The 14,011-nt window shown below is 37.6% G+C and overlaps 1 protein-coding gene across 1 annotated transcript in view; it reads right to left on the bottom strand.

The window, feature by feature from the left end:
• Positions 1–14,011, bottom strand: part of HTT (huntingtin) — a gene marked incomplete in the record, with an annotated part of 1,068,170 nt that overhangs the window by 649,887 nt on the left and 404,272 nt on the right. Inside the window, 3 exon segments of the mRNA XM_053704193.1 lie at positions 10,006–10,208; positions 11,093–11,244; positions 12,556–12,701. Of these exon segments, the coding sequence (XP_053560168.1) occupies positions 10,006–10,208; positions 11,093–11,244; positions 12,556–12,701 (501 nt within the window).

Raw genomic sequence — 14,011 nt, forward strand, 5'->3', positions numbered from 1 at the left:
ATTACACTGTAAGGCAAATACAACTGTTTTTTAATTAAATAATATACATATTTCAAGTTAAGTTAATGAACAGCATTAAAGGGGGACAATTCAAGTAAAAAATGTAAGCAAAATTTAGACTGTCACTTATCAAACACATATATTTTTTATTACAGTACAAGGCAGCACGAATCTTCTTCTCAAGCAAGGCCACCAGCACACCTTGTCGTCTCACTGTCTGAGTTTCCTTTCAAAACTACAGGCTGTACAGCCATTGGCTGAAGCTAAACTGTACAGTGCAGCCATTGGCTGCAAGCTAAACTGTTCAGCACAGCCATTGGTTGGCAGCAACTAGCAGATGATTGGGTGCACCGTGCATGGAAAGGGGGGCGTGTTGGTGAGCATGTTTACAATTTGGCTTACAGCTGCATGGATTCATCTTACAATGTAAGACTTACATGCAGCGTTAATAGCCATCAATCATAGAAACATAGATATTGACGGCAGATAAGAGCCATACGCCCAGCAAGTCTGCCCGATATTACCTAACAGTATAAACTTATCTAGTTTGTAGGATAGCCTTATGCTTGTCCCATGCATTTTTAAAGTCCCCCACAGTGTTTGTTGCTACTACTTATTGAGGAAGTTTATTCCATAAATCAATCACTCTTTCTGTAAAGAAGTGCTTCCTCAAATCACTCCTGAATCTACTACCCTTTAGCTTGAGATCATGACCCCTTGTTCTTGAATTTTCCATTTGATGTAAAATACCCACAGCCCCTTTAACGTAATCGCGGAGTGGAGGTTTCCAGCCTGCAATTGGCTGCCAGCTGATGCGGATTACAGGTGCTGCGTGCAACAACGTGAGACAGTGAGAGCGCACCTCATGATAAGGAGATGGCTCTCTCAGCTTACCAGCAACGGCACAGATCCCCCATGCCCCTCATACTCCGTAATGCATTTGTGAGTGCGCACGGTGACGGTAGTGTGCACCTTATGAATTGACACAGGCAGCTCCCCACAATAAGCAACCCCCAAGGCCCTGCCGCCTGTGATTTTTTTTAACAAAATTCCTTAGGGGCACAAATTTCTTTTGAAATTTTGCGCCCCTAAGAATTATGCGCCCGGGGCAACCGGCCTTGTGACCCCCCCCAACGCTACGCCGATTGGGTCAGATGAACTTTTGCCAGAACTGCACGTACAGTACAGAGCAATAATATGACCAAGATTTAACTTAATTGTCTGAAACAAAAGAAACAGTACAATACATTTTAAAATTTGCTCTATCTAGTCTTCCAAGAGCATTTAGCTTACGTGTACTTTCCCATCATAGAGCTGGCTTACCAGTAATCAATGTAATAATTATTTGTGCTTATATTTAGGTGTAACAAATATATTGTTTTCTTACATGAAAATAGGACAAATCAGAAACCTTTTTGTTAATAAAAGGTCATAAAAAACTAAATAATATTGAGATATAAACAAGTTAGTACCTGCTACATTCAAATGCAAAGTTTCAGCCCTATGTTCAGCTATGTACAAGGAAAAGAATACAGTTCTACCAGAGACCCCAAAACAATTACATAATATTAACCGGTGATATGGAAAGCTTAAAAATATACACATTTACACAAGTCAACCTCCACCTTCAAATAAAAATGACAAAGAACAGTAACAATCATCTGAAGCACTAGAAACCAAGAAGATAAAGATGAGGGGGAGGTGGGCACTAATGGAACCCCATTTTTTTTGTCTGGTTCCAACATTTAATTTTTTATTTGAATGGACCAGATGGTGTAAATGAATATACAAAGAGGTATACTACTAATACATAACACTAATAGTATTACTTTAAATATTAATAATTAATTGTATTAATTAATAATACATTTACATTTTGTCATGGAAGTGTCATGCTATTATGGAGCCCCTTTTTTCTCCAGTAATTCACCCTAGATGCATATCAAGATAAGGGATCCCATGTGCCACTAAGGTAATGGATAATCATGTGTGACCAGTAGGGCAACATGGAATTTCTTTTTTGTTTATTATTTTTTTTAATAAGAGGATTGATTGGTAAACTCCACAAAAACCATAAAGAGACTCCGCAAACCTCATGATGGAAAAATTGACGTGTCATGTCTTTCACTATCATAAACAGGTGTATGGCAATCAACTACCTAATATATTTATTGTATGGATGAAAGTGGCTCTAAAGCAAGATCTATTCTCTAAAGACCTGTAAACTAAACCCTCTAAGTACACCTCCCACAGATTAGGTGATTTTCCCCAAATGATGGGGTTTCATGCCATTCTAAGTAACAAGGTGATGCTGAAGAATTGCCCTTTAGGTCTTAAAAATTAAACATAAGCACCAATCTGAGCAAATTACCCTTTTAACAACTATGGATTCACATGCTCACTTGGCTATCAGGTCATCAACATTGAAGATCCTATAAGTATATAAATCAAAGGAGACTGGTTAGCCCCTTTCACAAAACAGAGTAATGGAAGGCCCTTTATTTTAAAGGGGAAATGCATATACCGTATTTTTTGCACCATAAGACGCACTTTTTTCCCACTCAAAAGTAAGGGAGAAATGTCTGTGCGTCTTATGGAGCGAATGCAGGCCCTGTGCTTGCATTTTTAGGTTAACTGGTACCGGGTAATTTTGTGGCAGTCAGAGCAGCAGGGTTGTGAAGGCGTCCTCTGTGATCCTAAATTGCTGCAAGTGTCTGTGGGAGCCTGAACTAAGTGAACCGGAAGCTCCTGTGTAAAGGCCCGGGGATCTGCGGTTAGTGCTACTGAGAAAGCAACAGGTGAGAGGATTCGCCCCCCCCCTCGTGTTCAGTGAAAAATAAACAAATCTGTCTTGAAAGATCCAGATGTTTAGGGCAATTGGAGCCGGTAACCAATTTCCAATACATTTATTTCAAACAGCTTCCATTACCTCGATCCGGACCGGTATTCATGATAAATCCATTCAAAAGCTGTCCTCTCATTTTGTGTCTGCCTGCCATGAATCCTTTAAATGGATTTATCATGAATACCGGTCCGGATCGAGGTAATGGAAGCTGTTTGAAATAAATCTATTGAAAGTTGATTACCGGATTACCGTAGCTTATTAAAATTGAAATCCATAGTTGCAAAAACCATAAAGCATGTCCGCCGGATCAGCTAAGATCCATTGATACGCCGGACATGCTGGATGTCTTTTGCCACTGTGGATTTCAAATTTTAATAAGCTCCAATAAAGTTTGTACCTGTATCTCCGGATCCTGACTTGCTTTGTTACTGCATCTGGGGCCGAAATTGGACAGTCCGGAGGCAAGTTCTGTCAGCTAGCTATGCGCAGAAGGGAGTGTGTCACATGACCGGCACAACACAGAGGGCCCCGACAGTTTGTTTCTAGTAACACATACCGTACACTTCTCATAATTGCATACCCTTAGGGGTTAGGTTTAGGGTTAGGGTTTAGGTTATTAGGGTTACCGGTATTAGGGTTAGGGTTACCGGTATTAGGGGTTGGGTTACCGGTATTAGGGTTAGGGTTTAGGGTTGTTAGGGTTTAGGTTGTTAGGGTTAGGGTTTAGGGTTATTAGGTTTAGGGTTATTAGGTTCAGAATATTTTTTTTCTTATTTTCCTTCTCTAAAAACTAGATGCGTCTTATGGTCAGGTGCGTCTTATGGTGCGAAAAATACGGTAATTCAAATAAGTAGTTATGTGCCATTTCATCTGACAAGTGATCATAAAACTACAAAATCTCAGGATACATTAATACCAATACAATATATAAGGCTTTTATGTGTTGGACATTTAAATACCATTATAAGATGTGTTATGAACTGTGCTTTTTATGACTAATATCTTTATTTTAATTTTTGGCGCCCCCTATATTCTAAATTTTGTTTAGAAAGTGGTTGGTTTTAAAAATAAATAATTCACTGCTTTTTTTTTTGGGTGGAATTAAGAACTGCCTAAAGGATATTGTATCTACCTTATCACCAAAGATCCATATCATTACACACTATTTAAAGGGACATGAAACCCATTTTTTTTCTTTCTTTTATGCTCTAAAAAGAGCATGCAAATTTAAGCAACTTTCTAATTTACTTCTATTATCTAATTTGTTGTATTCTCTTGATATTCTTTGCTGAAAAGCATATCTAGATAGGCTCAGTAGCTGCTGATTGGTTGCTGCACTTAGAAGCCTTGTGATTGGCTCACCCATGTGCATTGCTTTTTCTTCAACTAAGGATATTTCAAAAATGAAGCAAAAACATAATTTATGTAAGAACTTACCTGATAAATTCATTTATTTCATATTAGCAAGCGTCCATGAGCTAGTGACGTATGGGATAATGACTACCAAAGATGTGGATCTTTCCACGCAAGAGTCACTAGAGAGGGAGGGATAAAATAAAGACAGCCAATTCCGCTGAAAATAATCCACACCCAAAATAAAGTTTATATTTTATAATGAAAAAAACTGAAAACATAAGCAGAAGATTCAAACTGAAACAGCTGCCTGAAGTACTTTTCTACCAAAAACAGCTTCAGAAGAAGAAAACACATCAAAATGGTAGAATTTAGTAAAAGTATGCAAAGAAGACCAAGATGCTGCTTTGCAAATCTGATCAACCGAAGCTTCATTCCTAAACGCCCAGGAAGTAGAAACTGACCTAGTAGAATGAGCTGTAATCCTTTGAGGCGGATTTTTACCCGACTCGACATAAGCATGATGAATTAAAGATTTCAACCAAGATGCCAAAGAAATGGCAGAGGCCTTCTGACCTTTCCTAGAACCGGAAAAGATAACAAATAGACTAGAAGTCTTTCGGAAATTCTTAGTAGCTTCAACATAATATTTCAAAGCTCTAACTACATTCAAAGAATGCAATGATTTCTCCTTAGAATTCTTAGGATTAGGACATAATGAAGGAACCACAATTTCTCTACTAATGTTGTTGGAATTCACAACCTTAGGTAAAAATTCAAAAGAAGTTCGCAACACCGCCTTATCCTGATGAAAAATCAGAAAAGGAGACTCACAAGAAAGAGCAGATAATTCAGAAACTCTTCTGGCAGAAGAGATGGCCAAAAGGAACAAAACTTTCCAAGAAAGTAATTTAATGTCCAATGAATGCATAGGTTCAAACGGAGGAGCTTGAAGAGCCCCCAGAACCAAATTCAAACTCCAAGGAGGAGAAATTGACTTAATGACAGGTTTTATACGAACCAAAGCTTGTACAAAACAATGAATATCAGGAAGATTAGCAATCTTTCTGTGAAAAAGAACAGAAAGAGCAGAGATTTGTCCTTTCAAGGAACTTGCAGACAAACCTTTCTCCAAACCATCCTGAAGAAACTGTAAAATTCTCGGAATTCTAAAAGAATGCCAGGAAAAATAAAATATAAGTCTTCCAGACTCTATAATATATCTCCCTAGATACGGATTTACGAGCCTGTAACATAGTATTAATCACAGAGTCAGAGAAACCTCTTTGACTAAGAATCAAGCGTTCAATCTCCATACCTTTAAATTTAAGGATTTGAGATCCTGATGGAAAAAAGGACCTTGCGACAGAAGGTCTGGTCTTAACGGAAGAGTCCACGGTTGGCAAGAGGCCATCCGGACAAGATCCGCATACCAAAACCTGTGAGGCCATGCTGGAGCTACCAGCAGAACAAACGAGCATTCCTTCAGAATCTTGGAGATCACTCTTGGAAGAAGAACTAGAGGCGGAAAGAGATAAGCAGGATGATACTTCCAAGGAAGTGGCAATGCATCCACTGCTTCCGCTTGAGGATCCCTGGATCTGGACAGATACCTGGGAAGTTTCTTGTTTAGATGAGAGGCCATCAGATCTATTTCTGGAAGTCCCCACATTTGGACAATCTGAAGAAATACCTCTGGGTGAAGAGACCATTCGCCCGGATGCAACGTTTGGCGACTGAGATAATCCGCTTCCCAATTGTCTATGCCTGGGATATGAACCGCAGAAACTAGACAGGAGCTGGATTCCGCCCAAACCAGAATTTGAGATACTTCTTTCATAGCCAGAGGGCTGTGAGTCCCTCCTTGATGATTGATGTATGCCACAGATGTGACATTGTCTGTCTGAAAACAAATGAACGATTCTCTCTTTAGAAGAGGCCAAGACTGAAGAGTTCTGAAAATTGCACGGAGTTCCAAAATATTGATCGGTAATCTCACCTCCTGAGATTCCCAAACCCCTTGTGCCGTCAGAGACCCCCACACAGCTCCCCAACCTGTAAGACTTGCATCTGTTGAGATTACAGTCCAGGTCGGAAGAACAAAAGAAGCCCCCTGAACTAAACGATGGTGATCTGTCCACCACGTCAGAGTGTCGTACAATCGGTTTTAAAGATATTAATTGAGATATCTTTGTGTAATCCCTGCACCACTGGTTCAGCATACAGAGCTGAAGAGGTCGCATGTGAAAACGAGCAAAGGGGATCGCGTCCGATGCAGCAGTCATAAGACCTAGAATTTCCATGCATAAGGCTACTGAAGGGAATGATTGTGACTGAAGGTTTCGACAAGCTGATATCAATTTTAGACGTCTCTTGTCTGTCAAAGATAGAGTCATGGACACTGAATCTATCTGGAAACCCAAAAAGGTTACCCTTGTCCGAGGAATCAATGAACTTTTTAGTAAATTGATCCTCCAACCATGATCTTGAAGAAACAACACAAGTCGATTCGTATGAGATTCTGCTAAATGTGAAGACTGATCAAGTACCAAGATATCGTCCAAATAAGGAAATACCACAATACCCTGTTCTCTGATTACAGACAGAAGGGCACCGAGAACCTTTGTAAAAATTCTTGGAGCTGTTGCTAGGCCAAACGGCAGAGCCACAAACTGGTAATCTTTGTCTAGGAACGAGAATCTCAGAAACTGATAGTGATCTGGATGAATCGGAATATGCAGATATGCATCCTGTAAATCTATTGTAGACATATAATGCCCTTGCTGAACAAAAGGCAGGATAGTCCTTACAGTTACCATTTTGAATGTTGGTATCCTTACATAACGATTCAATATTTTTAGATCCAGAACTGGTCTGAAGGAATTCTCCTTCTTTGGTACAATGAAGAGATTTGAATAAAACCCCAGCCCCTGTTCCAGAACTGGAACTGGCATAATTACTCCAGCCAACTCTAGATCTGAAACACATTTCAGAAATGCTTGAGCCTTCGCTGGATTTACTGGGACACGGGAAAGAAAAAATCTCTTTGCAGGAGGCCTTATCTTGAAGCCAATTCTGTACCCTTCTGAAACAATATTCTGAATCCAAAGACTGAACGGAATTGATCCAAATTCCTTTGAAAAATACGTAATCTGCCCCCTACCAGCTGAGCTGGAATGAGGGCCGCACCTTCATGTGGACTTAGGAGCTGGCTTTGATTTTCTAAAAGGCTTGGATTTATTCCAGACTGGAGATGGTTTCCAAACTGATACTGCTCCTGAGGATGAAGGATCAGGCTTTTGTTCCTTGTTGTGACGAAAGGAACGAAAACGATTATTAGACCTAAATTTACCTTTAGATTTTTTATCCTGCAGTAAAAAAGTTCCTTTCCCTCCAGTAACAGTTGAGATAATAGAATCCAACTGAGAACCAAATAATTTATTACCCTGGAAAGAAAGGGAAAGCAGAGTAGACTTAGAAGACATATCAGCATTCCAAGTTTTAAGCCATAAAGCTCTTCTAGCTAAAATAGCTAGAGACATATACCTGACATCAACTCTAATGATATCAAAGATGGCATCACAAATAAAATTATTAGCATGCTGAAGAAGAATAATAATGCTATGAAAATTATGATCTGTTACTTGTTGCGCTAAAGCTTCCAACCAAAAAGTTGAAGCTGCAGCAACATCCGCCAAAGATATAGCAGGTCTAAGAAGATTACCTGAACACAAGTAAGCTTTTCTTAGAAAGGATTCAATTTTCCTAACTAAAGGATCCTTAAAGGAAGTACCATCTGCCGTAGGAATGGTAGTACGCTTAGCAAGAGTAGAGACAGCCCCATCAACCTTAGGGATTTTGTCCCAAAATTCTAATCTGTCAGATGGCACAGGATATAATTGCTTAAAACGTTTAGAAGGAGTAAATTAATTACCCAAATTATTCCATTCCCTGGAAATTACTTCAGAAATAGCACCAGGAACAGGAAAAACTTCTGGAATAACTACAGGAGATTTAAAAACCTTATCTAAACGTTTAGATTTAGTATCAAGAGGACCAGAATCCTCAATTTATAATGCAATTAGGACTTCTTTAAGTAAAGAACGAATAAATTGCATTTTAAATAAATATGAAGATTTATCAGCATCAACCTCTGAGACAGAATCCTCTGAACCAGAAGAGCCATTATCAGAATCAGAATGATGATGTTCATTTAAAAATTCATCTGAAAAATGAGAAGTTTTAAAATACTTTTTACGTTTACTAGAAGGAGGAATAACAGACATAGCCTTCTTAATGGATTTAGAAACAAAATCTCTTATGTTATCAGGAACACTCTGAGTATTAGATGTTGATGGAACAGCAACAGGTAATGTAACTTTACTAAAGGAAATATTATCTGCATTAACAAGTTTGTCATGACATTCAATACAAACAACAGCTGGAGGAACAGCTACCAAAAGTTTACAGCAGATACACTTAGCTTTGGTAGCTCCAGCACCAGGCAGCGATTTTCCAGAAGTATTTTCTGACTCAGCTTCAACGTGGGACATCTTGCAATATGTAATAGAAAAAACAACATATAAAGCAAAATTGATCAAATTCCTTAAATGAAAGTTTCAGGAATGGGAAAAAAAGGCCAGTGAACAAGCTTCTAGCAACCAGAAGCAATAAAAAATGAGACTTAAATAATGTGGAGACAAAAGTGACGCCCATATTTTTTTAGCGCCAAATAAGACGCCCACATTATTTGGCGCCTAAATGCTTTTGGCGCCAAAAATGGCGCAAAAAATGACGCCACATCCGGAACGCTGACATTTTTGGCGCAAAAGAACGTCAAAAATGACGCAACTTCCGGCGACACGTATGACGCCAGAAACAGAAAAAAAAAAAAAATTGCGCCAAAAAAGTCTGCGCCAAGAATGACGCAATAAAATGAAGCATTTTCAGCCCCCGCGAGCCTAACAGCCCACAGGGAAAAGTCAAATTTTAAGGTAAGAAAAAAATTGTTTTATTCAAATGCATTATCCCAAATATGAAACTGACTGTCTGAAAATAAGGAATGTTGAACATCCTGAGTCAAGGCAAATAAATGTTTGAATACATATATTTAGAACTTTATAAAAAAAGTGCCCAACCATAGCTTAGAGTGTCACAGAAAATAAGACTTACTTACCCCAGGACACTCATCTACATGTTGTAGAAAGCCAAACCAGTACTGAAACGAAAATCAGCAGAGGTAATGGTATATATATAAGAGTATATCGTCGATCTGAAAAGGGAGGTAAGAGATGAATCTCTACGACCGATAACAGAGAACCTATGAAATAGACCCCGTAGAAGGAGATCACTGCATTCAAATAGGCAATACTCTCCTCACATCCCTCTGACATTCACTGCACGCTGAGAGGAAAACCGGGCTCCAACTTGCTGCGGAGCGCATATCAACGTAGAATCTAGCACAAACTTACTTCACCACCTCCATAGGAGGCAAAGTTTGTAAAACTGATTTGTGGGTGTGGTGAGGGGTGTATTTGTAGGCATTTTGAGGTTTGGGAAACTTTGCCCCTCCTGGTAGGAATGTATATCCCATACGTCACTAGCTCATGGACTCTTGCTAATTACATGAAAGAAAGAAATAATAGAAGTAAATTGGATTGTTGTTTAAATTTGTATTCTCTTTCTGAATCATGAAAGAACATTTTTGGGCTTAGTGTCCCTTTAACTATTAACTATTTCAGTGAACTTTTTGCTACATGAACTTTTTGGTCCATGCAAGCAAATATTTGCTGTGTTGCTGAACTCACCTTTATGACTGGACCAGGAGGAACATCATCAATCACATGAGCACAAATGTTAATAGCCTTCAATAAATGAATGAAGAGTTGTTCGACCATTGTAACCAATGATCGGTCACCCAAGGCAGGCCAAGGTTCCTCTTGTTTATTGGTTGCTTGATTGATTTCCTCCTCTGTTGTCCAGGGGCTTTTCAATGACTTAGGAGCTGTAGCTGTCAAATTTAGAAATCATTATTAATGCTGAAAACTTAAAATTAGTCATCTGTGAAATCTCAACAGATAATATATGAATTATAACATGGTTACAAAGTATTTATAATTTACAACTTTATTTGATTTTTTTTTTTAGCGGTTTAAACCACTTTTGTCCAGTATGTATTCTTAGGGGCTAGAGACATTAAACATTTTAGCATTTCCACACAGGGATATTCCAAAAAGCTAATCTGTCTCAAGCCTGTGAGGAACAACTTTGGAAAACCTTGGTTTATATTCACAAATCACACCAAATCTGGGCAAATATGATTAAAGGACCATTAATTATATCACAATTTCATAATTAACAAGTGCATAAAAAGGCAATGCAATAACACTTTTTCTGACATTTTTATTTTTCCCCCTATTTGCCGGCCCCATCAACCAATTACAGACTAGTATACATATACACTAGTGCACATGCTCAGAACAAGCTGGTGCCTCAGAAAGTGTGCAGAATTTAATAATGGAAGTAAATTGGAAAGTCTCTGAACTGCATGTTCTATCTACATGTGCAGCCAGGGATCAACTTGTCAAAGGTGACAATGACCAGATACATTTTTGAGGGTCAACCATATTGAATTATACAGTCTAACCAAAGATATATTGTTAAACTTTGCTTTAGTTTTTATTGAATCCATCTTGGATTTTGTTGAAACTAAAACAATGACAACTTTAGGCAACAGATGACATTTTTCTTTTATTTAATAAATGGTCAAACGTATAGAGTAGTTAATGTGTATTGCTATTACAGTAGACCACATAGCAAGTAGAGTACATAACACTGCCCTCACATGAGCTTATCTCATATTTGTTTAAAAACATGAAAACCTTCTCTACCAACCTGCAAGTAAATTTCCTGCAAGAACTAAAGCATCTTGATGTGCAGAGAGATCTAAGGGAAACCACGCAGACGAGAGCAGTGACAGGATCATATTTGTCATTCCAGCAGTGCAGCTTTTCCGTTGCTCCTCAGAAGGACTTTGCTGAGAAATACTGTGGAAGAAAAAAATAAAACTTCTTTAAAGGGACACTGCAGTGCAAAGTGACACGGGGATGGCGTAACTAATGTTTTTGGTTTAAACTCAATGTATATGTTTTTTTTTATTTTTTTTATTTTTTTGGAGGGGGAGCTTTTGGCTTCTGTCCCTATATATTAACTTGTGTCATAGTCAGGCTTGGAATTCTGTCTGGCCCAAATAAATGCATAATCCATCATAATAGGGCTGCAAACCATGGGAGTACAGATGGGGCGACTAATTCTGAGCATCATCTAATCCATTTATTATAAGTTACCAGGATACAACAGCAGTCACTAAGACCCCCTAATAGGATGCAGGTTCAAAGAGACATCATTTGTTTTAATATGTTGCCCTTGCAGCTTAAGGTGGAATGAGGCCTTGTAAGCTTGAAACTCAGAACAATACTGGGTAAGTGCAGATAGGAAGTACTTGTTTCTGGAGGGCACTTTACTTGCACTAGTGTGTAGCTGGGTAAATTGCATTAGATCAAATCTGTGGTTTTTATAGGCATGAAGTTTAAATGGACATAAAAGTTCAATAAGAAAATGTTCTAATGCGTTAGAGCCTGCTAGACAAGTACTGCTGCTTTCCTATACTTATGTTATTAAAGGGATAGTCTAGTCAAAATAAAACTTTCATGATTCAGATAGATCATGCCATTTTAAGCAACTTTCTAATTTACTCCTATTATCAATTTTTCTTCGTTCTCTTGCTATCTTTATATTGAAAAAGCAGGAATGTACGTTTAGGAGCCGGCCTATTTTATTGTTTAGCACCTGGGTAGTGCTTGGTCATTGGTGGCTACATTTAGACAACCAGCAAGCGCTACCCAGGTGCTGAACCAAAAATGGGCCAGCTCCTAAGATTACATTCTTGCTTTTCAAATAAAGATAGCAAAAGAACAAAGAAAAATTGATCATATGAGAAAATTAGAAAGTTGATTAAAATTGCATGCTCCATCTGAATCATGAAAGTTTAATTTTGACTAGACTATCCCTTTAATCCTTGTATAAAGCAATACACCCCTGCTCCAAAGATGATCTTGGCTAATTCTTGGGGTTAAACACAAAATTATGTAATCTCTCAAATTACAGCATTTTCTTATTCCTCTTTTACATCATTTTAGAAATTAAAAGATTTACAGTTGAGTAGATTTTAGTTGAAACCAAATGTAGTATATCCCCCCGACGGTGAGTCCTACTGGTAATAACATTTGCAACACAACACAAAATGTGCCTTCTTGTTTTTCACTTAAAATGTTATATTGACTTTTTTCAAACTTTACCTGAAGGAGCGACCTCTGTTTTTATAAACTTGGATCCGTGAAGTTTGTAGATTAGAGGATATAACATAACCACAATGCCATCCCACGCTCCACGTGCACGCTGGATATGCTGTAGACAGCAAACACAGAGCCTCACAGCAACCAAACTGCAAAAACATAAATACCAAACATGATCAGGGATAATACAATCTAAATCAGAACCAATGTGCTTTAATAGTAATGCAGTACAAATCAATAATTAAAAAAGAAGACGAGAAGAAATGATGTTCCCAGTGTCACAAAATAGGCTCCTGAAGAAAACAAAATCATTGAGAATTTCAAACATTTGATGCTCCATAAAAGATCTAGGACCTCCAGAGGTTTTGGAAATACATTTTCCATGATGCTCAGCCAGTATTTCAGCTGGCTGAGCATCATGGGAAATGTAGTTCCAAAACCTATGGAGGGCCACAATTGATGACCCCTAATCTAGGGTATTACCAGACATCAGATTTTTTTTTTTTTTTTTTTAACGGAGTCGAACCATTTTTCTGTGCCTATATTTTGAAATATATGACCCTCAAACCTACTTAATATTTGTAGTTATTGGTTTTCTTTTGCTACAAAGTAAATTGACTACTTATTGTTTATCAACAATATGACGTTTAATTGAAAGGGAAAATAAAATAATTCAATGAACGTATAATGATCACAGAAAATTGTAGACATGCTCTTTTCCAATATAGCATATTTAAAGGGGCATAAAAGTGCACAAACAAAATGCTCTATTATGTTAGAGCATTTTATGATTGTACTATTGCTTGAATATAACTGTTTAACAATGCAAAGGGATTAAACAAATACAAAGAAGGCTGGGGCAGAATAGGGATGAAGTTTGTACAATGCTTGTGGCATTTACTACAAACCTATATGTGTACAATCATATGTGTCCAAGATATCTAAATGGATGTAGTATTAGGTATAATTAGAACGCTGCATGTATTAAAAAATATATTTATATTTATTCTATGTCTATTAAAATATGTTTTGAAACAGAGTACTTGTTCCAAAATATGAGTACAAATTAACAATGTTATAGTACATAACATGGATCCATGTAATACAATGAGCTCTAAATTGATATGTAAAATATATAAAAACAGTAGAATAAGTAAAGAACAATACAATATGATCCTAGAAATAATGTATGGACCACATTAGTGGTATAGTTCAATTAGTCCCAGAGAGAGGTCTGTGATGGAAGTCTATGATAAATCCGTGTTGAATCCTAAAGTGATGTCATGCCAAAGGTTGGTGATTCACTATGCAAAAAATATCAAAAATAATGCCTTAAAACTGGTGAAGAAATTGAAAAAAAATGAAAAAATAAATAAAAAGAGATTGGGTTAAAATTACCCAAAAAATGCAAAAGTACAAAAATATAAAATTACAAAAGTGTAAAAATGTAAAAAATGTC

Source organism: Bombina bombina, chromosome 2 (assembly GCF_027579735.1).
Source record: "Bombina bombina isolate aBomBom1 chromosome 2, aBomBom1.pri, whole genome shotgun sequence".
Taxonomy (NCBI): Eukaryota; Metazoa; Chordata; class Amphibia; order Anura; family Bombinatoridae; genus Bombina; species Bombina bombina.